Source organism: Protopterus annectens, chromosome 3.part0 (assembly GCF_019279795.1).
Source record: "Protopterus annectens isolate FY-2018-M chromosome 3.part0, PAN1.0, whole genome shotgun sequence".
NCBI classification, from domain to species: Eukaryota; Metazoa; Chordata; order Ceratodontiformes; family Protopteridae; genus Protopterus; species Protopterus annectens.
Window position 1 is genome coordinate 716,501,595 of NC_056731.1, and position 25,415 is coordinate 716,527,009.

Below are 25,415 nucleotides of genomic sequence, written 5' to 3' on the forward strand. Positions count from 1 at the left end.
GTAACCCTCTGAGCTATCCTTTGGTGATATCCTCAAAATCCTGAGACAGAGATGTGATTGGCAGTCTGCCAATCTGACCTCTGAGGAATCTGTGTTCCTGCAGGCCTTTTGCACCCAGCCCCCTACCTCCTGGGTTACTCCACCTGTCGATGAACTTGTCCGGCTTGTCGTGCAGCATGCTTGGAAGGCTCCTGACACCATCAAAGCTATTCCCCGGAGGCCAGATAAGATTTTGTCCCCTCTTGCCACGGATCCCCATTGGTCAAGAGGTCTTCCTGTGGATGCTTTGGTGGTGGCGGCCACAACAAAAAAGGATCTGGCAGAAGAAGAAAGCCAGACTGTCCATCTGCCCAACAAAGAGTCCCGGGCCCTGGACAGGATAGGGAAGTGCACCTTTGCATCAGCGACCTTTACTATCAGGTCCCTGAATTATATGGCACACTTTACCAGGCTTCAATGGGATCTGATTTCTGAGCTCTCTAAAACCTTGGCTGGTGCCGTGTCTGATGAGGTCCGTGACAAAGTGGCCTCTCAGCTGGCCACCATTGAGTCACTATCTAACTCCTCTATGCGACTGATATCTCACGCATCAGAAGGAGCAGCTAGAGCAGCGGGTTCAGCGGCGGTCTTGAGACGACACGCCTGGATGTGCTTGTGCAATTTCGCAGAACCCTTTAAGGCTTCCTTTCCTAATGCTCCCATTGAGGCCTCCTCGTTGTTTGGACCCAAAGTTAAAAGCACACTGGCCAGATGTGAATAGGATGGTAAGATGCTTTCTGCCATAGGTGTCCATTATTCTTCCCCTCAGCGTGCTTTCTCCCAAAACCAAAAGAGTGGGAAGATATGATTCAAGAAATCTCAGGGTCTTTTCCATGACACACAGGCCGAGTTCTCAGAGGGGGAAACTCACAGGGAAGATGCTCCTTTTGGGGCAGAGGGGGTCCGCAAAACCAGGGTTTCAGGGATTCTTTCCCTGGCCAATCCTACCAGCACTCCTGAAGAGCGGCCCAACTCCTTTCCTCTGGAGGTAGTTGGGGGATGTTTCTCCTTGTACCCTTCTGCCTGGCTAACCATCACCACTGATTCTTGGGTACAAAGGATTATAACCAGAGGTTATTATATCCCCTTCGTTCTTTGTCCTGTCCCTTCGAAAACCCTTCCCGACGTTCCACCCAGTCAAAGGAAAGTAGCAGCACTAGAGATAGAAAAGCTGCTAAGAAAGAGAGTCATCCAAATAGTCCCTCCATTCCAGATAAGATCTGGATTCTACTCAACACTATTCTTGGTGCCAGAGAAAACCGGGGACTGGAGACCAATTTTGGATCTCAGTGTATTGAACAAGTTTGTGAGAGTACAAAAATTCCGGATGGTCACAATACATTCTATCCTCCTGCTTTTGGAAAAAGACAATTGGATGTGCTCGATAGATCTTCAAGATGTGTACTACCACATAAAAGTGGACAGGCCATCAAGAAGATTTCTGCGCTTCTGTGCGGGAGCCAGTCGCTACCAATTCAGAGTACTGCCTTTCGGACTCTCTACAGCTCCCAGAGTGTTCACAAAGTGCATGGCAGTTGTCACAGCTCACTTGTGACTTCAAGGATTCCAGGTGTTTCCATACCTAGACGACTGGCTCATTTCTTCCCCCACCAGACATCTACTGGAAGAAGTCCTGGCATACTCTCTCCTTCCCGCACAAAGGCTAGGCATAACCATAAACTGGAAAAAATTCAGTCTCACCCCATCTCAGTCAACAGAATTCATAGGGGTTATTTTGGACACAAAGAACTGCAGAGCTGCTATTCCAGAGCACAGAATTTTAAGGATAAAGCAACAACTGTTTCCAATACTTTCAAGGGAGAAATCCACGGCTCACTCGGTTCTACAGCTGTTGTGTTCCATGGCAGCCTCCATCACCATTGTCCCCCTGGCCAGGTTTCACATGAGGCATCTACAATGGCTACTGCACACCCAGTGGTATCCCTTTCAGCATCCTCTTTCAGCCATGATTTGAGTAACCCACGGACGCCTCCCTGATGGGGTGGGGGGTATGTCAGGGACAAACAGTCCAAGGCACTTGGTCCGAACTGGAGGCCCATCTGCATATAAATGTTCTAGAGCTGAGGGCGGTGCTTCGAGCGTTGCAAACATTCCATTCCCTGCTGCCGTCTGGGACAATTGCAATTCAGTCAGACAACATTGCGGTGGTCTGGTACATCAACAAGCAAGGTGGAACCAAATCTTACCCCCTTTGTCGAGAGGCCATGAAGATATGGCAATGGGCGATGGCTACCCACCTTTTTGTTCTGGCAACGCACATTCCCGGGAGTTCCAACGTGATAGCAGACAGACTCAGCAGGTGCATTCTTCAACCTCACGAGTGGTCCCTGAACCCCTTGATAAGAGCGGAGATCTTCCACAGCTGGGACCGTCCTTGCTGCAACTTCTTTGCATCCTCGACCAACTACAAATGCAGCAACTACTTCTCTATGATTTCCCCCTCCGGCACAGTCACCCAGAAATGCTCTAGTCCACGATTGGCCCTTACGTCTTCTTTACACATTCCCACCCTTTCCCCTCATTCCCCAGTTTCTGAAGAAAGCCCATCAGTTGAAGAGCAAGGTGATCCTCATAGCACCATATCGGCCTCGACAGATTTGCTTCCCCTTTCTTTGGTCTCACCTACTAGATCGACCATGGATTCTCCATCCAATCCCGGAGTTGATCTCACATCCACAGAACCTGATTCATCCCAACTTGAACAGCTTGAAGCTCACGGCTTGGCTACTCCAATTCCCTTGATTGCCAGGCAGAATGATCTTTCTTTACCAGTACATGACATTCTCATTGCATCTCATAAGTCTTCCACTAGAATTACTTATCTGAGCAAGTGGAAAAGATTTACCTGTTGGCTGAAAGATAAACAAGTAGATCCCTTCTCAGCACCAGTGTCGATAATACTAGACTGTCTGGCCAACCTTTTCCAATCGGGTCTATTGACCTCTACCATTAGAGTTAATTTGGCTAGAATTTTTAATTTTCATGAAGGTGTCCAAGATTCCTCTCTTATGTCCCACAAATTATGCAAGACCTTCATAAAAGGTGTGAATCATCTGAAGCCACCTTTTAGAGAACCTGTTCAACCATGGGATTTATCATTAGTTCTACAAGCTCTAACAATACCACCTTTCGAACCAGCCTCTTCTTGCAATCGCAAGCATTTGTCATGGAAAACTTTGTTTTTGGTCGCCATTACTTCTGCCAGACATATTTCTGAGCTTCAAGCTTTATGTATCAAGAGTCCATACTTGATTTTTCATAGAGATAGAGTGTCTCTGAGAACTAATCCATCATTTTTACCAAAAGTAATTTCAGAAATGTCCATTAATCAAACCATTGAATTGCCAGTTTTCTTTCCCAATCATTCAAACAGAGGAGAGTATTGCCTACATACCCTAGCCAGGCAAATCCATTTTTACTTAAACAGGACTAGGTCCTTTCATAAATTTGACCAGTTGTTTTTGGCCTTTTCTGGACCTAGATTAGGATCTGCTGTTGCAAAGGTCACATTAGCTAGATGGTTGAAGGACTGTGTGACCTTCATCTATACACAATGCCATATCTTGTTGCCTTCTACCATGAAAGCTCATTCAACAATGTCGGTGGCAACTTCTACTGCCTTCCATGCCAGAGCTTTATTACATGACATCTGTGCAGCTGCAGCTTGGGCTACGCCTCATACCTTCATCAATCATTACAAATTGGATTTGGCCTCCAGGGGAAGAGCATCTTTTGGGTCTATGGTGCTCAGGAATGTCCTTCCATGAGAGCCTCCCAGGAATAGAGGTAGCTGGGGTCTCTGTCCCATACATAAGGAATGAACGAGGATTAACAATATCAGATAAAGAAGTTATGTCTTACCATAACATTCCATCTGTATTGTTGATCCTCGTTCAGTCATTACGACCCTCCCTCCTTCCCCCTCCTGTGGTTTCTAGTGGATCTCACCATCCGGCTCTCTTAGGTTATTTGACCAGACGTAGCCTCTACCTTCTTTGACTTGCAAACTCAATCTGAGGTAACAGGGAGAGGGGAATTGTGGGTAAGAGTTTAGCTCGAGAGTTTGAAGCTGACGCAAGCTTGCAAAATGGCTGGCTCAATTCCGAGGTCGGAACCGATACCCATACGTAATGACTGAACGAGGATCAACAATACAGATGGAACATTATGGTAAGACATAACTTCTTTTTTATTTTTAACAAATGTATCTATCACCAAATATCAGGTGTGGTGATGGGAACATCACTCGCAAATACTTATGCAAATGTAGCTATGAGTAAATGGGAGGGACAGTACATTTTTGGTGAGAATAGTACTTATGCCTCTAAAATGTCTTTCTACAAATGTTTTGTGGATGATATTCTTTTGGTATGGGAAGGTAATGAGAAACAATTACAAACTTTTGTGGATTATTTAGATTCCACAACCCATTTTTTAAAGTTTGAGAAAAGTTCTTCGAGTGAAGAAATTCAATTCTTGGATGTGAAAATATGTAGGAATGAGAAAGGGATAGATACTTCAGTATTCAAAAAGGATGTACAGGCAAATAAATATTTGCATAGAAATAGCATGCATGCACCCCATGTTTTCAGGGGTATAGCAAAGGGACAATATCTAAGGGTCAGCAGACTGAATACTCAGTTAAATACATGTTTGGAACAAATGGATGGTATGACAAAGGATTTTAAGGAAAAGGGCTATCATGAATCTTATCTTGATCAGGCAAAAAATCAGATTCTTAATATGAGAGATAGGAGAGCGAGTCCCTTCTTCTCAGATATTGAATTAACTGGAAGGGAACAACGGATGGATGACAATCAGCAGTTACGATATGCAATGACTTATAACAGGGGAAGTAAGTTAATTGAGAATATTGTTAGGGAGAATTGGGGCATTTTGAAAGCTATTCCTGGGCATGAAAAATGGCTTAGTGAAATACCTTTTTTTACCTTTAGGAATTCTAATAGCCTGAAAAAGTCCCTATGCTATAAGGACTTTGCACTGAATAAAAAATCTGAGGTTAAATACAATAGGAAGGGCACCATACCATGTTATAATTGTTCCTCATGTTGTATTATTTGTAGGTCTACTGAATTTATATACCTTCTTGATAATATGAAATTTATATTTGACTGTGCAGCTACATGTAATACTTGCCATATAGTTTAGCTACCTGCCTGGCATGTGAAGCATTTTATGTAGGTAAATCTATGAGAAGACTACGAGATATGATTATTGAACATCGCTCAGATATTAGACGAATGGTAGAGACTAATTCCTTGGCTAAACATATAAATATGTTTGGTTCCCCTCATCAGTTCATTTTTAGAGTTATAGATAGGCTAACTTTGAATGTTAGGCGAGGTGATGTCACAAATAAGTTGGACATTAAAGAATATGAATGGATTGTTCGCATGCAGGCAAATAAACTTCCTGGTATAAACAAACAGGTTAGTTTAAAACCAATACTAAAATCTAAGCAGCAGAAGATTAGATAGTACTGATTGAATAATTGTTTTATTTTTTCTATAGGATAGGTTGTGTCATGTGATATTTTTAAATTGATATAAGATGACTGTTGTGCTTATACATGTTTTTATAACACTGAAGAAGGGCCTTTTGGTCTGAAAGCTTTGTTTTACAATAAATTTTACTTTATTTTCGAACGCTGTGGAGCACGCTTTAAGTTTTGGTTTATCTATTTTGTTTTTTGCTGTTTGCTCCATAGATAGGCTAACTTTAAATGTTAGGCGAGGTGATGTCACAAATAAGTTGGACATTAAAGAATATGAATGGATTGTTCGCATGCAGGCAGATAAACTTCCTGGTATAAACAAACAGGTTAGTTTAAAACCAATACTAAAATCTAAGCAGTAGAAGGTTAGATAGCACTGATTGAATAATTGTTTTATTTTTTTCTATAGGATAGGTTGCGTCATGTGATATTTTTAAATTGATATAAGATGACTGTTGTGCTTATACATATTTTTATAACACTGAAGAAGGGCCTTTTGGTCTGAAAGCTTTGTTTTACAATAAATTTTACTTTATTTTCGAATGCTGTGGAGCACGCTTTTACTTTTGGTTTATCTATTTTGTTTTTTGCTGTTTGCTCCACTTCACCACAGTTCTCATTTTTGTTCCTGTTACTATTGTGGATGGCCAGTGCTGTGCAATACTTGCCATGTATGTGTTCTATATTCCATAACATGGACGGTGTCTGGGATGAGCACATGTCCCACATGCATGTTCTGTGACATGTGGACGTGTACTTGGGACGTCCGGGACATGTTGTGTGGACAGATTGTTATCATCTGATGTGACATTCCTGACCTCATGTGGTGAGAACTGGCAGTGGAACTCAGGTTGATCCTGCACCTACATTGACAGCATGATACAGGTATTCACTGGTGTTAGTGGCATCTGTCCATACAGGGCATGTGTATAAGGCATGGTATTTCCTTTGTGGGTTACATTTGCTGACTCTACAGTTTTTGCAGGCGTCCAGTGGGTAACATAGCAAAGGACCACTGTAAGCAATTATTTACCTATTGCAGGGATGGATTAGGGTGCCATATCCTCTGTAGTCTACTGCAATTACACCATGGTTACTATTTGTGGGCAATATGCAGGGAACAACCAACATACTGGTTGTTGCCTAGCCAAGTGTGTTTGTGTATGAGACATAGGTGGAGAGTGTTCTCTGGGTAATACAAGGGTTGCCTATATCGTTCCCAAATTCATAATGTCACATGTAGGGTTAGGGATTGTCTACACCAGCCTCTCTGCTGTTTGACATCTGTTATCCGTGTAAGGTGGACATTGTGGCATATAATAGGCCCACCATATAAGAAATGTGCAAAACCCACCCCACAATGAGTTCTTACACAACCACAGCTATCTCCACACAGGATACTCATGACACACACACACACACACACACACACACACACACACACACACACACACACACACACACACACACACACACACACACACAAACACACACACACACACACACTTGACAGTGCTGAGATTCAAACCGCTACCTAGGTATGCATTGCAACTACAGTGTACTGCAGTTATCACACACGCCACGGAGCTTATAGGGTTACTCCTTCCCCAAAGGTGTATTTTAAGGTGAATGACATCAACAAGCTAGCCAAAGTAGGGCAATGGAAAGTGTAGTGACTGTGAATGGCCTCAAAAGCATTGATCCCTACACAAACAAGCAAACACATGCACAAACATACACATACACACACACACACACACACACACACACACACACACACACACACACACACACACACACACACACACACACACACACACACACACACAGTTTCACAGTTGCCCTGTCTGGGATTAGAACTCTTACCTAACTAGTGCATCACACTACAGCATTACACAGTTGTAGTACATGCCACAGAGTGTACAGGGCTACTAATTCCCCAAAGGTGTATTTCAAGGTGAATGACATCAGCAGGCTTGTCAAAGTAGGGCAATGGAAAGTGTAGTGACTGTGAATGGCCTTAAAAGCATTGATCCCTACACAGACAAAACACACACACACACACACACACACACACACACACACACACACACACACACACACACACACACACACACAGAGTTTCACAGTTGCCATGTCAAGGATTAGCAGTCCTACCTAGCTAGTATATCACAGTACAGCATTAAGCAGTTATAGCATGCACCACAGAGCTTACAGGGCTTTTATTTCCGCAAAGGTGCATTTCAAGGTGAATAACAGCAGGCAAGCCAAAGTAGGGCAATGGAATGTTTAGTGACTGTGAATGGCCTCAAAAGCATTGATTACTACACAGACAACCAAAGACACACAAGCACAGAGTTTCACAGTTGCTATGTCTGGGATTAGAACTCCTATCTAATTAGTACACCACACTACAGCATTACACAGTTATAGCATGCACCACAGAGTTTACAGGGCTTCTCCTTCCCCAAAGGTGTATTTCAAGGTGAATGATATCAGCAAGCTTGCCAAAGTAGGGCAATGGAAAGTGTAGTGACTGTGAATGGCCTCAAAAGCATTGGTTCCCTACACAGACAAACACACACAGTTTCACAATTGCCATGTCTGAGATTAGAATTCCTACCTAACTAGTACGTCACATGACAGCATTACACAGTTATAGCATGCACCACGGAGATTACTGGGCTACTCTTTCCCCAAAGGTGTATTTCAAGGTGAATGACATCAGCAGGCTAACCAAAGTAGGGCAGTGGAAAGTGTAGTGACTATGAATGTCCTCAAAAACACTGATCCCTCCACAGACAAACAAACACATGACGTTTCACAGTTGCCATGTCTGGAATTATAACTCCTACCTAACTAGTACATCACACTACAGCATTACACAGATGTTCATCGTTTTACCCTGCTGCAGTCATCAAACTTGGGTTATCCTGCTGTCAGGCGGTCCCACAGTCGGCCCGAGTTCCAAAGTCTTGGTCCGGCGTCGGTTGCTATCGCTTCTTCCCTGACGTCAGTGCACCAGGGGTATATAAGAGGCATCCAACGCCATTTTCTCCAGTCTTTCTTGCTGTGCGGTGCCCAAAGCAGAAGCAGTTCGCAAGTGCCGGTCGGCCGACACCTGAGATTTTCGAATCGAATTTCAGTCCGAAGTCTTCAATAAAGCTAAGTACCCCATTGGGGAACCTTTTCTTGCCTCAGTCCAATGTCAGAAAAAGTTAACAATTGCATATCTTGTGGGAAGCAAATACCTCATAAGGACTTCCATTCTTATTGTATTCCTTGCCTAGGCCCAGACCACGATGAACAGGTTGTCGGTTTTGTGCTAGGTTTAATAAACGAACTATCAAACGCCGTTTTGACTTTGCACGACATTACTTTGGTAGGAAATTTAATTATATCATGCCGTCGGAGCAGCCGACGACCAGCATGCATAAAAAACGCAAGGATTAGGACAGGCAGCCTAGGAATAAACCAGACTCCGAGGCCTCTGCTGGGCCTGTTGCTGGTTCTCCGGTTTTCAGTGAGGCGCCTATGCAGCCCCTGATGACCGCAGAACTGGAGCCCCAGACAGCTGCAGATTCTCAAGCGGAGTGTACTAGGCCGTTGCAGCCATCTTCATTAGGCCCTTCCGACACCAGAGCAGAAGGAGATCCCGGTGCAGTAGAAACACCTTCGGTTGCTGAAGGTGTCTTCAGACCAGCTACACTCACCATTAAGTCTTATGCTAAGCTTAAAACTCCATTAAAACCAAAAAAGACTGTACATCAGTCTACAGTTCAAGGCCCCATGCCCAAGAAACAGATGCTTAAGATGGCTGAAGATTTGAGTACCCTAATCAGGGGTTCCCATCCCCCTCCAGATAAAAGACCAAGACAAGAGGAGGATTATGCTTCCTCTGACCAGGTTTCAATTTCCTCAGATTCTTCTGAGAAACAGGATTACACTTTTCCCCCTTATGAAGACTTTGATGCTGAAGACTCTATTCCCTCAGCATCTCCCCCTGAAGACTAATCCTTTGGGGAATCCTTATATACCATGAGGGAGCATTTCCACTGGGAACGCCAGGACTACTCTGATTCTAAGAAAAGCCTCCGAGAGTTCCTTTTACTACCCCAGCACAGACCACTTGCTATCCCTCCAGTTTTAGACATTGTGGATGATGTTTACTTGGAGTCTAGTCTAAATCCAGACTCTCTACCTCCTGCTCCAGACAAACCAGACAGGTACTACAGAGTACCTGACTCACACAAATTCCTTTATAAAAGCCCTGTGGTTGACCCAGAAACATTTTCCCAGGGTCCCAAAGGGGCTAAAGCTTCTTTGGCTAAAAATCCTGTGCCCTCTGAAAGGGATTCCAGAGCCCTAGATAGATGGGGAAAGAAGATATACACCTCAGCTACTCTGGCTATGAGAGCATTAAATTGTCAGTTTCACATGCTGAAATATCAGCAATTCCTAATGTCTCAATTAAAACAAAAAATGAGCACACTTTCTGAACAGTCTGAATTCAAGGAAATGCAGGATCTGTTGCATGCAGCTGAACAGGTGGGCAAACATACTTTACAATGTGGATTTGAATCATTGGAAGCTTCCTGTAGAGCAGCTGTTACTGGGTCTGTTATACATAGACATGCTTGGTTAAAAGAACAAACCCTACCTGATCAGGTTAAAGCAAAATTATTGGATGCACCTTTACAGCAGGATGTATTATTTGGTGTCAAAGCAGAAGAGGTTTTTAAAAAAAATGGAGGATAAGGCAAAGTCTATGCAGACGGTCAAGGATTTTTTACAGGTGCAACCCCCTCGTTTCAGCAGAAATTGGCCAACAAAAAACTGGTCCTTTCCAGCTTCTGACAGATCACAGAGGGGCAAATACAGACGCCCAAGGGACTGAGGTCAATCATAAGGCCCTTACAAACCTCGCCAATGGGGTACTGATAAACAGAAAGGAGAAGAAGACAGACCCCAAGCTAGCAGAAGACAAAAAAACACAATGACTCAATCCTCAAACTACTAAGCAAATCTCTCTTGGCAGCTCCCTTGGGAGGAAAATTAGCACTTTTTGCAGACAACTGGCACATCATCACAAAAGACAAATGGGTCCTAAACATTGTTTCACAAGGATACAGATTCCACTTTCATACCTTGTCAAGGATAAAAGGAATGCCAAACCTGCCACCAAATCAATGGACAGAGGCACAAAAACAAATTACAGCTCTCATGGACATGAGAGCCATTCAACAGGTACCTACACAGGAGCAAGGACAAGGATTTTACTCAAGACTCTTTCTTGTTCCAGGAAAAGACAAAGCATTGAGACCCATTCTGGATCTTTCAATTCTGAACACCTATCTACAAGTAACAAAATTCAAGATGCTAACACTACAGCAGCTTCTTCCCATGCTGGGCAAGAATGCTTGGCTAGTAATGTTGGACCTCAAGGAGGCATACCTGCATGTCCCTATCAGGCAAAATTGCAGAAGATACCTCCACTTCATTGCAGGTTCAACCCATTATCAATTCTCTGCACTGCCCTTTAACTTATCTACTGTGCCCAGGGTCTTCACAAAACGCCTGGCACCAGTAATTGCATACTGCAGACAAAGAGGAATTCAAATATACCCATACCTGGACGACTGCCTTATTCAAGCAGAAAGCAAGGACATTCTTTTAAAGCATCTGGCATTTGTCAAACACCTTCTAATTTGCCTAGGGTACACAGTAAATGAAAAGAAATCAAAACTAGTGCCCTCACAAAATATAATATTCCTGGTTGCCAGCTTGAATACAACGGCCAAGATGGCTTATCTCACACCAGACAAGCAACAACAGCTGACTCAATACTTCAAAATAATGGCAACAAAGACCCAACTCCCTGCAAGAAAAATTCTGCAGGCCTTGGGGTTCATGGCATCTTGCGTACTACTAATACCATTTGCAAAACTGCATATGAGGAAATTACAATGGTACCTGAAAAGTGTATGGACTCAGCACAGCCACAGCTTGGAAACAATGATACCACTCATTCCCTGCCTTCAACAGGAGTTTCTATGGGGGGCACAGGCATGTCACCTCAACAAGGGTCAGCCTTTCACCTCACCCACAGCCAGGCAAACTATGACAACAGATGCATCGGACTATGCCTGGGGAGCACACATGGCAGGACAGTGCATTCAGGGCAAATTGACTACAGATCAAAGGCATCTGCATATCAATCAAAAAGAAATGCTAGCAGTACAGAATGCCCTAACAGCTTTCAAGGACCTGTTACACCCAGGACAGCCTATAATAAAGACGGACAATACCACAGTAATGTGGTACATAAACAAGCAAGGGGGCACACATTCCTACCCTCTATGCAGGCAAGCAATGACCTTGTGGAACACAGCGCTGTCTTACCAAGTTCATTTACAAGCACAATTCCTGCCAGGAAAGAAAAACACATTGGCAGACGACCTATGCAGAAACATCATGGATCCCCACGAGTGGAAACTAGATCCACAAGTATTTGCAATGATAACTCAAAAATGGGGATGCCCAGACATAGATCTGTTTGCCAACCCCCAAAACTACCAACTTCAAAAGTTTTGCACAAGGACATTCTATCCACAAGCTTGGAAAGTGGACACCCTCTCATTCAGTTGGAAAACATTAACAGTGTATGCCTTTCCTCCACTGCCTCTTCTGGCAAAGGTACTGCTGAAAGTCAGATTAGAGAGGCCACAAATTATACTCATTGCACCAGACTGGCCACACCAGCACTGGTATCCAATTCTAAGGAACATGGCCCATGGCCCACCATGGATTTTACCACAAATTCCTCACCTGCTCACCCAGTGATACAATCAGATTCTACACAGCCAGCTCAAGACTTTAAACCTGGCTGCATGGCAAATTACCTAAACAACCAGCCAACACCTCTATCCAAAGCTGTTATGGATGTCATTCCAGAGGCCAGGAGGCCCAGCACCAGGAAAACCTATTCAGACAAATGGAAAAGATTTTGCGCCTGGAACCAGGCTAAAGGCCAAAATCCCCTTGATCCAAACATTCCTCAGATTCTACAATATTTAACTGAGATGTTGCACAAAGGACTTTCCTTTTCCTCTATTAAGATCCACGCCTTAGCAATTTCAGCTCTTTACAACATGGATCATCCTTTATTTTCACATCCACTCCTAAGACAGTACCTCAGAGGGGCTAAGAACATAAGACCACCCAGGAGAGCACCAACACCTACTTGGGATCTTAACTTTGTTCTGGAAAAGCTTACACTGCCGCCCTTTGAACCAGCTTTTTTCAGCTGATTTAAAATTTCTTTCATGGAAAACTGCCCTGCTACTAGCAATAACTTCAGCTAGAAGAGTCTCAGAGCTGCAGGCACTAATGGCAGTGGAGCCTTTCCTCATTTTTCATCAAGACAGAGTCTCTCTATGAACTAACTGTTCCTTTATGCCAAAGGCGGTATCCAGTGTGGCCCTAAACCAAACCATTCATTTGCCCACCTTTTTCCCAAATCCCCAGAACAAAGGAGAAAGACTCCTGCACTCTTTGGGCATTCACAGGCAATTACATTACTACTTGGATAAAACTAAGGCTTTCAGAAAATCTGACCAGCTCTTTGTAGCCTATGCTGCAGGATCACAAGGAAAAGCTATCTCAAAACAGACCATTTCAAAATGGGTAGGACTTTGCATACATTTCTGCTACACGCATCATGGGAAACCGTACCTGCTAACATTAGGTCCCACTCCAGCAGGGCTACAGCTACATCAGCAGCCTTTCTCAGGGGGGTGCCAACCAAGGATATTCTGGAAGCTGCAACTTGGAGTTCAGTGCACACCTTCACCAAACACTATCACTTACCTCTGTATTCTAAGTCTAGAGCTGGTTTTGCCACTGCAGTTTTTCAGGGCCTACTAGCTTCTTCTAACACTGTTTAACTCCACCACCCATCCTTAGCTTTGGGATTCAACCCAAGTGTGATGACTGCAGCAGGGTAACACGATGAACATAGTACAGTTTTGTACCTACCATAAATGTAGATGTTTGAGTGTTCACCCTGCTGCAGTCCAGTTTACCCTCCCTCCATCCCCTCTGAACTAGCTGGACTTATCTATACCATTCTATCCTTTACAACCTCTGTGGTGTATTTGCTTGTGCCTGAAGGTATTATTTTATTTTTAGATGTATTTTTTTATATAGCTATATATATATATATATATATATATATATATATATATATATATATATATATTGCCTACCTATTGGGGGCACCTGACATCTGGGGCAAGAAAAACTGAAGAAAATGGCGTTGGATGCCTCTTATATACCCCTGGCGCACTGACGTCAGGGAAGAAGTGACAGCAACTGACGCCGGACCAAGACTTTGGAACTCGGGCTGACTGCGGGACCGCCTGATGGCAGGATAACCCAAGTGTGATGACTGCAGCAGGGTGAACACTCGAACATCTACATTTATGGTAGGTACAAAACTGTACTTTATAACACACGCCACAGAGCTTACAGGGCTATTTCTTTCCCAAAGGTGTGTTTCAAGGTGAATGACATCAGCAGGCTTGCCAAAGTAGGGCAATGGAAAGTGTAGTGACTGTGAATGGCCATAAAAGCATTGATCCCTACACACACACCACACACACACACACACACACACACACACACACACACACACACACACACACACACACACACACACACACAGTCTCACAGTTGCCCTGTCTGGGATTAGAATACCTACCTAACTAGTACATTAGACTATAGCATTACGCAGTTATAGCACGCACCTGGAGCTTATAGGGCTACTCCTTCCCCAAAGGTGTATTTCAGTGTGAACGATATCAGCAGGTTTGCCAAAGTAGGGCAATGGGGATTGCAGTGTGTGTGTGAATGGGCCATAAACCATTCATCTGGAAGCATACACACAACACTCAGTTACACACATGTTTACATTTAACAGGAACGTGTATACACCTGCTAGATGAATAATGACTTATACAGTCATGTTACACAGTTATCACAAGCACCACAGACACTATAGTGCTGAGGAATACCAGAAGCAAGTATCTACAGTGATTGACATTTGCACATCATGTGGATTTAGCCAATTGGATGTAATGCTGGGTGGGACAGGCCTCATGATGGGAAGCTGTTTGTCACTGTCTGTCACTGTCTTCCACACATCTATGTATGTGTAAGTTTGGCCTATTATAGTGTGTTGTCCTTGGATATATGTGTGTATTCCTATCCAATGTGTGTGCAAAGCATGACTGGTGTGCAATGTGGAGTGTTTGCTCAAACATCTGTGACTGTCAGATATTTATAATCCACTGTTATTGCCAGAAATGTGCTTTATTTCTGTAAATGTGGGAGCATGCCCAGTATGACCTTCTGTATTGAATGTGTGAATCCATTCCAGGTGGGTTGTACTCCAGTGCAAGCTTTTGTGTTCTACACCTATAGCTAGCAACCTGTTTCTGCAGGATATCTGTAGATAGGTTGATAATATGGGGTCACAATGGGCAACGGATAGTGGGATACTGTAACTAATTGTGTCTGTGCTGCTTCTGCTACATGGTTTTGGTGTTAGCAGAGATATTCAGACATATGTACTCTTTTACACTGTGATGTTTTATGTCATCAACTACTGACAGGTATACATATTTGCTTGCAGTAATTTCCTGGGGAACACAAGATGAATGAAGCTGTGTCCATTATTGTGGTCTGCAGCCTACATATTCTTGCACAATCATGCCATTCTGGAGGGGGAGCTGCAGACACTTGCTGATGGGTCTGTGTAAATGGTTCATCACCTTGGTACTGTGGTGGATGAAGATCCCATGCTTGTACATCCATCGACGTGACAGTATGGCCATATCCTGCTCTGGCCATAGCTTACAGCTGTACAGATTCACACAGGTTACCCAGAGGCAGGGCTCATATTTCTGGTCATTACCCCTTCACATTGTGGTTTACAGGCAGGTTTGTAGACACCCATCCCTGTGTTTGCAGGCAGGGATATTATGTGCACACATCTGAGTTTCAGACTTCACACACTCCATGACGTCCATGCTTCTACCCCCCCCTGTTATTCTTATCCTCTTTCAAACATGCAAACGTTATCTGATAAGTATCCCTATAGTTATCACTTCATCCCAGCAGTATTTTGGGGTTGGTCCACAGTTCATGAAGTAGGACATGGTGGACATGCTGCTGGGATTTGTCAACATGGCCTTGCATTTGCGTTTTGTGGACTGTGTTATGTTGTTATTTAGGAGTCCATGAGATAACATACATTGGCAGTACAGGTGAGACAGAGGCCTTTGACAGAGGACTGTAGGGCATTTCGTAGTGATGCAGGCCATCTATAGCAGGCCGGTGCATTGTGTCACACCAACTGTCCCATGCTGCAAGCCACTATATTCTCCAGAGGTGACAGGGTAGGTGTGCAAGGTGTTAATGTCAATAGTTTCTGTCATTATTGATCCATTGGTGTGGATGCTGGCAGGGTGCTGCTTACAGCTAGGGACACACCTGCATGGGACACCTCTTCAACATGCTGCATTCTGTGGCTATTCCCATACAGAGGTGGGAGTTATATTGTACTCTTTCCCAACAGCAGGGATAAGACTTGTGAGGTACTGGAATGTGTCTTGCTGGGATGCATTGTGTTTGGCACTGCAGTTGTGAGAACTTGGCCCTGTCATCAACAGTACTGGCCATTGCCCAATAGGACACAACCCTCTATGCCTGCATGCTGACCACTTTCGCACAATATACAACACACACCAACCTAACACACAGAACCCTGCATATTGTACACATGCTACAATCTATCATGCTACTTTGACCAGCTCAGGTAATCTGTTCTCCACTGTTATTATACCTACACATACATGTTACTACATTTCTACATAGGATTGTGTGGGGGGGAGGCACACCTGACAACTGTAAACATTTGCTATGACTGTACTGGTATTTCAGGTACTCCGTTTCATTCTGTATTTTGACCTATCATGCAGACTAGAGGCATATCAGTGTATTACAGTTCTTAAGTTTTATTGACCTACATTTCAGTTTCTGACTTCTTACCCTTTAGAACTAACATCCTACTGCATGACCTGTTGTAGTCTGTCTGTGTAGGTCTGGGGGGGGCTGTTCTCCATAGCCATCAATTAGAGGCTTTAGCACAGGTTTTCTTTGTGTTTGTCTACACCTGTCCTGCTGGCTGAGACTGTTGGGTATGTGAGCCTCACTGACATGGATGTTTGTGTCTTATGGACACACATTTGGCCCACCACATGTCCTACAGTGGGTTTTGTCATCTTGTCTAGTGCTGCCTACTATGTTGACACCAGTATTTGTTAAGGATTTCTTGCTACCGATATAGGTGTCTACTATCTGCTGGCATCCCATTCAGCCAGCCGATTCCCTAACATGCTCACATCCATACCGTAGATACAGGTAGCAGAACATACTACTACATTCAGCAATTGATAGTGAGTGTAACTTACCTTGTGGCTGTGCCAGTATTGAGGATGGTGCTGGAGGGCCGACTGTGTCGGATGCACATAGTACACTCCCTATACATGGTTAAGCACAGGTAGTGTCATGTTTGGTATCCCTTTTACTGTATGTGCGAATCAGAGTGAGGTGTCATTCCCTGGGTTCCTACTGTGTCAGTGTATGTGCTATGCGTTGCCTCTTTGCCAAGGCCTGGGCATACTGGGCACACCTCCTTCTGCCTACTGGGGCAGGCTCAGGTTGTTCCTCCTCTTAGTCACTCTGTGTCTGTGCAGGCCTTGACAATGGTTGGGGCTGTTTGGCCCTGCCCTATGCTGTTCCTGCTGCAGCTGTTTCCACAGGATCATATTTTGTAGCATGGCACATACAATGACAATTTGGGTACATGTAGCTGGTGAGTACTGCAAGGCTGCACTGGATATGTCCAGGCACCGGAACCGTGACTTGAGCATCCCAAACACATGCTCTGTTATGATTCTGGTCTATGCGTGTGCCTCATTATGGAGTTCTTGTTCGGGTGTGTGTGCATTTGGGTGTCATCAGCCTCGGCTCCAGTGTGTAATCAGCATTCTCCACTAGGTGGCCATATGGGATGTCCCCACTGGCAAATCTCTGGTACAGCTGTGTCATATACCAGATGTGGGAGTCATGATAGCTTTCAGGGCTGCCAGCACACACATTCATTATAATGCCCTGGGCATCGCACATGACCTGGCAGTTAATGGAGGGGAAGCCCTTGCGGTTTATGTAGACTTTACCCCACTCACCGGGTGGTGCTTTGATGTGTATGTGTGTGCAGTCTATAGCACCTACTGCCTCAGGGCATTCTGCTGTTTTGTGGAAGAGATGCATATTGCTGGTCAACGCCTCACGGGTGTTGAAGAAATATATGTGCTCACTGGCATGTGCTGACATGGCATTTAGGAACTGGTGCAGCACCCTGGATGCTGATGCCTGTGAGATCCCCATGTTGGCCTTTGGAAGGTACCCGTGGCTAGTATTCTTAAGCCTACACATACCCTGCTATCCACTGGGATGTGTCCCCCTCTGTTGGTTCTGTGTATGAGGCATGGCCGGCACAGCTCAACAATTTGCTGTAGGAGGTCCCTGTCCACCTTATAATGCTCCACTATCTCCAGCTCTTGTAGCCCCTGGTAGGTTACCCTGGGTCTGTACACTCTTCCCTTCACCTCACTGTGGGTTGGTCATCAGCATTCTCATCCTCACCACCCTCAGTCTCTTCCACATGTTGATTTAGAGAACGAATGCAGCCCCTATCATTTTGTTGCTTTTGTTTGGTAAAATTTCCCCATTTGTGTACACCCGTGATGTAGAGTTTGTAGGAAAAGCCAGAGGGAAAGGTGTTTGCATAGTTTATAGTACTTTGCTGGGCTGGGCTGCTGTCAGTGTAATTGGCTGATTCTGTTACATTTCACCTGTAAGCTATGTTACTTCTCCTTGACTACCTTCCTATTGCTGTCTTCCCTTCCCATTGCCTTCCTGTTTAAGCCCCGAGGTGTGCCGTGCAAACCCAGTGCTCACATGTGAACAGAGCTGCTATTTCCTGGTTTATTTATTTATTTTTTTGTTTAAACCCTGGTGTGCAGCATGAAAACCTATTTAGTAAATGTAAAGTGTGCTTGGCAGCCTCAGACACACCCCCTTCTTTTGTTCTGATAAGCTAAGGGCAAACCCGAGCCACAGATCTCCAATAAGCTTGCAGTATGCCTGACACACCCCTCTATGATGTCAGCTAGCTCTTAGGCTTGCACCATGGTTTTCCTGCACCTACACAGTTGAGTGCAGGCTAGCCATGAGGGGGAATCTGTGATTCAATATCATTCCCCTCATTTGCATAGAATTGCCTGCTAATGCCTAGTTACAAGTATGACACTGAGCCTTCCCTCTTAGCAACCACTATTCAGCAGCCCTGTTGTCTTCTGCTTGCCGTTGACTATATTGGAAAAATTGTGATTTTGCAGAAAAAGCTTTTTTCAAGGTTTTAGTTTTATTTTCAGGCTAATCCCGTTTGTGCGCCGCTGCCCTATGCTTAAACGGCCAAAATCGTCCAAAAAAAAATAAAAGTATTTTTTTTTTAATTTTGAAACTGTTTTCCATGCCAATGGCCATATATTTGGCCGTTGGCATGCTTTCCACATTATATACACCCTTTATTTGGAGCTGTCATGGCTCCGTTTTGTAGTTTGCAGAAATGCACTCGGTTACTAAATACAGTTCTGCAGGTTAAGCTAATCCTGCACGGATGGCTGCGAGCTTCCTGGATCGCTAATTCACCTCATTTGCATGGTTTTCACCTGCAAATGAGGTAATTAGCATACAGGAGCTATGTTCATGCAGGAATAGTGCAGGAGTGCTCGTGCACATCCTGGGAGCTTGTTCCTGGCTGTCTTGGTGGCCATATTGCCTCCAGCAGCTCCTGCACTATAACTGCATGCTGTGCAGAGCTTGCTGAGTCCTGGGGTGTGTCTTTTTTCTTAGCATTAGGAAGGCATTAGAGGTAACAGTTGAACAGTACGGGTACACATTGTAGTATTGGACTTCTCAGTCCTACCTAAATCAGACAACAGGCAGGATGCTAAATATGCAGAGAAACCAGACCAACACAGTCTTGTTACTGCCATAGCGGGACCATAACTTTGCTCCTCTACCCCAAAGAAAACAGTCGGTGCTTGTTCATGACATCCAAACTGCCTTTCTGTATTTGGCAATTGTATATCATATTATTCCTAGTTAATATCCTTTGGCATTGTAAATGCAGTGATGTACAATGGTGTATACTTTATGTCCCAGAGTACCAGACAGATAACTGCTGAATGACCAGGGAACACAGACATTTAAAGCAAGTTTGGCTTGTCCTGCATTTTATGTGGGCAAGACCGACAGAAAATTAAAAGAAAGGGTTAAAGAACACGTATATAATATTATGATCAGATCAGACAAGAATGCCCTTTCCAAACACATCACCAAGAATACGTCTGAACATAGGTTTAAGTTTCAAGTTATCCAAAGGAATTTCGTTAGTATTAGAAGAGGGGATGTCAGAAATATGACAGAAGAGATTGAAAGTAAATGGATCATTAGACTAAGGGATGACATGCAGCCTGGGTTAAATGATAGAGTTTCAATCAAACCTGCTTTAAAAGCAAGGAGGCTAAGGAAATAAATACGTAGAGTTGCTTTGTACTTGGACCTTCTTTTTAACAGGGGTCGCTAAAGCCTAGAGTCGATATAAATTTGTTAATGAATATGCAGTGTTAGGCAAAAATGTGCCACACATTACATTTTAGTTACTGCTCTATTAAATATACAGGTTTTTACTAAAGTACATATTTATATATTTTTTATCAACATATTCATAGTTATATGCATTTACTTTTAACCCAGACAGATTGTATTTTTATAATATGATTTTTATGTGAATCGAATGTGATTATATTGTAATGCTTTAAACAGGCATGCGGAAGTGATGTCAACGGTGTGTAGACTATTTAACTGTTTGAATACTGAATCTTTTTAACTGGCCTGAAGAAGCCTATATGGTGAAAGCGCTTGCCTTTTAATTCTGTCAATAAACAGATGTCACGTTGCTAGTTGGATTTCCTTTGGATTTATTCGTGGTAGATTGTGAATTGCTGTTTCAGAGTTTTTTGTCGAGTTGTATTCGGCTGCATTTATTTTGCAGTTTTGAGCATATTGTTCTGCCGCTCTCCCGTTGTTCTTAGTTAATTATTTCCAGTAATGTCATTTGGACAAACTGTATTCAGATAACAGCATCCCAATGATTTAAATGACATGTCTTAAAACAAATAATAATGACAATACAAACAGCTGCACTAGGTGTCAATATGGCTTATTCTCCTGAGCATGCAAAAGTATAGTACCAAGCTTTAGAGAACTGTTGGTCCCCATGCTAAAATTTCTACCGCAGAAAGATGCAAAGACCTTTCTAATCTGGTTGATGATTTATTGCCAAATTATATTTTTACTGTTGTACCACTTTAAAATACTGTTGAAAACTTAAGAACAAATGCATGCATGATGTTTGCTATGATTATTTATTTGCTTTATGACGAAGAATCCCACTTCATTCATTGACATATTTATGCAGAGCAGATAATATAAGGGCAAAGACATTACATTTGCTTTTACACTTATGTCCAGAAATAATGTACTTATAATGAAATAGGTACTTTGATCAGCCCAGCTTCCATCTTTCTGTTAAAGTAGGAATCACTAAGAATATGTTCTGTAAGCTGTGATGTAAAAATTCATTTTTAATGGCAACATTTGCCCAGCTAAGGACCACAAATGACAGGGCTTTAAATGTATAGATAAGATTAATTAGGTACAAGTGAGCAAGTGAAGAAGAAAACTGTACCCATATATTTCCTTACTATATTACTAGCTATTCAATAAAAGGTGTCCAGTATGTTAGTTTTAATCTTATGTGTGCTCTATTTGTAAATCCATATTTTATATAAATATTGTATAGAGAAATGACAATTATATTAGGAGAGGTGACAGCACATCAGTTTGTGTAAAAGCATTAATGTACCAGTACTGTCCTTGGGTGAGGCAGTTCCAGAAATCGTGGCACCTATAATTGTAAACAAATTGCCATTCAGAGTTACATACCATTTTAATAACAGCTAGAGATTATTTTGAATATTTTCCTTTGGTGCATCCTATAGAAGGTTGCGATCAGGTTTGTGATCGTAACTAGATTATTATGTGTTTGAGACATAGATGCCAAAATATTACTCTAGAGGTGAATTTTGGCATCCATGTTGAGCACACATAATAATGGGTTATGATCTGTGAAACCTGATCATAACTCTTTATAGTTCATGGAGTTTTATCTACTCCATGTACTAACCTGTTGAAAAAAAAAAGCCAAAATGATTTACTGGCTTTGTAAGCCAATAAAGCTTTTAACAAGTAAGGAAAAAATCATAGACAGTTTTTATATACTGTCATAAGTTAAATAAGTTACTTACTGACTGGCATCTGTAAACTAATCTGGACATAAGAGGAAAGATATTCAGGGATCATTCAGAGCTGGGTCTTTGCTACAGTACTGTGTAACAGAGTTATCTTTTTTTCCAGTTTTGGAGTGTAAACCCATCACTCTGTGACCTACAGCGAAAACCTTTTTATTTTCTGCGTGATGCATCTGGTCCGTATAGCCTCCACTATGACAGCATATGATATAACACAGCAAACATATTTACAGCTTTCAATGCACTTAGCAATCCAATACATTTGCATAATAGAGTCTGCATGTATAAACAATATCCTTGTGCAGTCTGACTGTAATGATCAGTATGGTGAGCTTTTATTAAAGCCCAATGTTTGTTTATATAGCATAATATGTTATCTTTGCAGACGATGAATGATGCTGATGACAGTTCTTACTTTTTAGAAAATATTACTTAGACTGACCATTAACTTTTAACCACTTCTGTTTATTATTTTGATATCATACTGGCTTTAATCTTAAAATGTGTATCATATGCACCTCTAGGTAGAATAACACTTCACTGCAAAATGAAACCATTTAGCAATGTAGTACACATGCAGACCTGTCCTCTCTCAGCATTTAGATGCACACTCATGCATACAATAATAACGGTTGTGTTAGCATAAAATAAATTAATGCATGAGATGACTAATATTTCTTAGACTTCACTGGTATAGGAAAGTATTCCTTCTGGCACTTTAGTATTCTTTTTCCAAGATAATACATTGCACTTCTCTGCAGAATAATTGTGCTCACTGAAGTTTGTAATTGCAGTGACCTTTTCATATCTGCATTCAGTCTCTGAGTGTGTGTTATTGAAACATGCTTCATGACCTTTGCAGAAAATGTGGGCTATGAAGAAAATAAGTGTGACAGTGAAAAAGAAGAATATGGTTATTAAATTAAAGTAGTGTTATCATTCCTTTTTACCTTCTAGTTTGTTTCCTCTTGTGTATCTAAAAGAAGACAATATAACAATGAAAATTAAGTATCCAGTTATAGAACAAAAAATAATGACAGTAGCATGTTTCCTGGTGTTTGTGTGTGTGTGTGTGTGTGTCTTTCTTCTGTTGTTGTGTCTCATTTAGTCCTGGTTAAATAAGACAAGAATATTATTCTGTGCTATCAAGTTACTATTACCTTTGATTTTCAAAAGGTTAATAAAAGCCTAATAGACAAGCTGAACAATAGCTAGCAAGAAACTGACATAGTGTTTCACTATTAAAATGGCTTGCAGTTTTCAAATGAGTGCTTGTAACATAAGACTAGTGTTTCATCAAAAATTGCCAAATTAGGTCACAAAGAAGAACATATTCACAGAAAGTTTCAGTGTTGCCAAGTGATGTTTTTTTGTATACAGTCTTTATTCTATAGATTAATGTGCTTAGAATTTCTCTCTTCATTAACATTATTCTTTGAAATTCTTCTGATGAACACCACAGAACTAGCAGAATGGAATATTGTTTAGTGGGGAATTTTATGATTACTTACTGTGAATTTTATATAATAGACAGATCCTGCAGTATTGCGTCAGTGTGCAATGGCAAAGCTTATTTATGTGTTCCCTTTTATGGTTATCTTTTCTTAGACTTTTATTAGAACAATGAATTCACACTGTACCCCTCAAACAGACTACTGAATGCTAACCAGTATGCCAGTTCACAAGAAAGGATGGCAATATACTTAAAAAAGGGAACACTAGATAGGCTTACTGTCTCCTTCTGTCATTAAGGAAACAAAAGCGTTATAAATAGTTAATCCTCAGATAACTAATCTGAAAATTAAAGGTATATTATGCATACATTGTACAACAGCAAATGCCTGGTAATAACATCATTTAAATTACCAAGCTCTTTGTAAAGTCAGATAAGAAAAATGAATTGCATGTAACTTCAGTTAAACACTCGAGCAGATCTTTTTGAAAGCCATATATGTTAATGTTCTATAATTCAGTCACAAACAGGCACTGTAGAGGTGAAGACCAAAGCAAATACTTACAGGGTTAAAAATGAAGTTTAATTTAATTCCAATATGAAAAACAAAACACAAATGCAATATGAACCATTAAAAGGCAATCCTCATCTATGCCAAGACCCTTCATGGCAGTCCTGTGTGAGTAGGCATCATACTGGGGTGGAGTCATCATCAAAGCTAGGACCACCTCTTCAAACTGTCCCAAAAGAGCTTTCTTTAAGGCATTGACAAAAGGCTTCCCTGTCAGTCGTTGATAAGCAGGTTTGATTTGCTGATGCTGGGCATTACTGCAGTTTGCCAGTACCCAAATAATGCCTGGCTCATCAACACCTTTTGCTTTCATAGCTTTTTCCAGTGCAGCAGTGGCTTCATTAGCATTGAAGTTTGCACATTCTTTCACAGTTGCTGCACAATGCTGACTAGTATCACCTCCATAGTACACAATATTTTTCATGAGTTCTGCCATCAAAGCCATTTTGAAGAATGTGTGGTAATACTTCACTAACAGGACAGAATTTCAGTTAAGACTTCTACTTACGTACTCTAAAATGCTTAACTGTATCACTGCATATTTCATTCTTACTTCAAACTTCTTCAGACATGCTACTATTCCCATCCTCTTACACTTCTATTTATACTAGAACCAGTAGGGTAATCATACCTATTAATTCAGTTATATAATCAATCAACTAATTAATATCAAATAACACAAATACTTCAATTTTAAAAGGAAAACTATTACATATCCTATAAAGTATCAGAATTTCATATGCCCAGTAACAGAAATATTGAAAAAAAAATGAAAGTAAAAATAAATTCCTGCAGAAAATAAATTCTTATAAAACTTTTTGTACAAACTTTTTTAGAAGGGAAGAATGTAAAAACTAATAAATTCTGTACTGTCATCTAGTGATAAATCTAGTAGTAAAATCTAATAAAACACCATTATACTGGGAAATGCTTAATATTCCTATTATTAACCTTATATATTTTTTTATCTTAAAACATATAACAAACAATAACTGCTAAATAATACATACATAAAAATGCATATAAAACTATATTACAATCTAGTAGCCGTAAGTTTTAAGATTGGGGCTAGGGAGATGTTTTCATTAAGTCCTAGAATTTTATTAGCCTCAAGAATCAATTGGAAAAATAGCTCTTGATACTCAGTTCTTGTCTCCCAGTATCTCCTATGACATCAAAGGGAATTTCTTCCAACACAAAAAATAAAAAGTAACTTCCTTACAATTAATGGTGTCCTTATAAAGTGCATTT

General features: G+C 41.8%; 1 protein-coding gene across 1 annotated transcript; it reads right to left on the reverse strand.

Moving 5' to 3' along the window:
- Positions 1-24,180: 24,180 nt before the first annotated feature.
- Positions 24,181-24,609, reverse strand: LOC122796909 (annexin A1-like). Its single transcript, XM_044065667.1, has one exon. It carries the CDS (start codon positions 24,607-24,609, stop codon positions 24,181-24,183), a length of 429 nt encoding a protein of 142 aa, XP_043921602.1.
- Positions 24,610-25,415: the final 806 nt, after the last annotated feature.

What these genes read in the sequence shown, in the direction of transcription:
- LOC122796909 (XM_044065667.1), bottom strand. Translation starts at nt 24,609, where the DNA reads ATGGCTTTGATGGCAGAACTCATGAAAAATATTGTGTACTATGGAGGT.